Genomic DNA, 1,073 nt, shown 5'->3' on the forward strand with positions numbered 1-1,073 from the left:
GTGCCACATATTCGGAGGGGTCCACACGAGCTCCGCAGACGGTTGTTGGAACACACGTTTGAAGTGATAGCAGCAGCCTCGATGACGCCATGAGCAAAAAGATCGATCACTGCGGCCCGATGAGTGAAAACCACTGCACTTTGTTGAACAGATCTGTGTTGTTTGCGCCCTGTCGTTTCACGGCCAGCCTGCACTTCTACTAATTCTCTATACGTTCCTTCCACAACAACACCGCACTACCCCAACACCCTCATGGCGAACAAAAACCCACCTATTCCGCCTGAGGGTAACGAACAAAGCGTTAAACGTCACCACGGCTCTACTTTAATGGCTACCTACCCCGCCCACAAGACCATCGACCAAGCCAGCAAGATGCTGACAACTCTTCCCAGCATCAGCTCCGTCATGGGTCTGCAACTGAAGCGATCCCCAGCATCCAACGACATTGCCAAAAACACCTCACCTCAAGCCGCGCTTGAAAACGCGACAGAAGGGAGCAGCAACGCTTCTTCAAGATCGAACCATGTACACGACAAAGCTCCCCGGCCCGCTGCCTACATGTCCAGCGCATCTGTCGTACCTCAAGTCCTTGCCACTGCCAAGCCTATCAAGACGAAAGGCGAGGCCGGCGACAAAAACTTTGCCGCGATCAGGGACGATCAGAACGGCAATGGTGGGCCTGGTCCAAAGCCTTGCGATCAGGGTCTCGAAGCCAAGAAACAAGACCTTGAGGAACGCGCCGAGGAGGCGAGGGAGCTGTATGTTCAGAAGATGGTTGCGGCGGGTCATTGGCATGTGCAAGACCGTCCCAGCGGAGGTTGAGCGACGACGGTGAGAATGGCGGGTCTGAAAAGCGAGGCGCGTGTAGTTCCGTGGATTCGTACAGGTATTTCAACGTGGATGTGCGAGACCTCCTGATGCGCGATCTGAGGACGAAGATATTGGTGCCGATGTGCAGATCGCGCTTAGATCATGGGCTTCGATCTCGCGCGGCGATTGCTGGAGGCTTGCTAGGTTTAGTGACAGGCATTGCGATACACGTACCTACCAAGCAGCAGACTAAGCTTTGTAGT

The 1,073-nt window shown here is 54.6% G+C and overlaps 1 protein-coding gene across 1 annotated transcript; it reads left to right on the forward strand.

Moving 5' to 3' along the window:
- Window positions 1-252: 252 nt before the first annotated feature.
- Window positions 253-822, forward strand: EKO05_0001796 (uncharacterized protein; the record flags this gene model as incomplete). The annotated part of the gene is made up of 1 exon (XM_038946784.1): window positions 253-822. One exon carries the CDS (start codon window positions 253-255, stop codon window positions 820-822), a length of 570 nt encoding a protein of 189 aa, XP_038795265.1.
- Window positions 823-1,073: the final 251 nt, after the last annotated feature.

Source organism: Ascochyta rabiei, chromosome 3, assembly GCF_004011695.2.
Source record: "Ascochyta rabiei chromosome 3, complete sequence".
Taxonomy (NCBI): Eukaryota; Fungi; Ascomycota; class Dothideomycetes; order Pleosporales; family Didymellaceae; genus Ascochyta; species Ascochyta rabiei.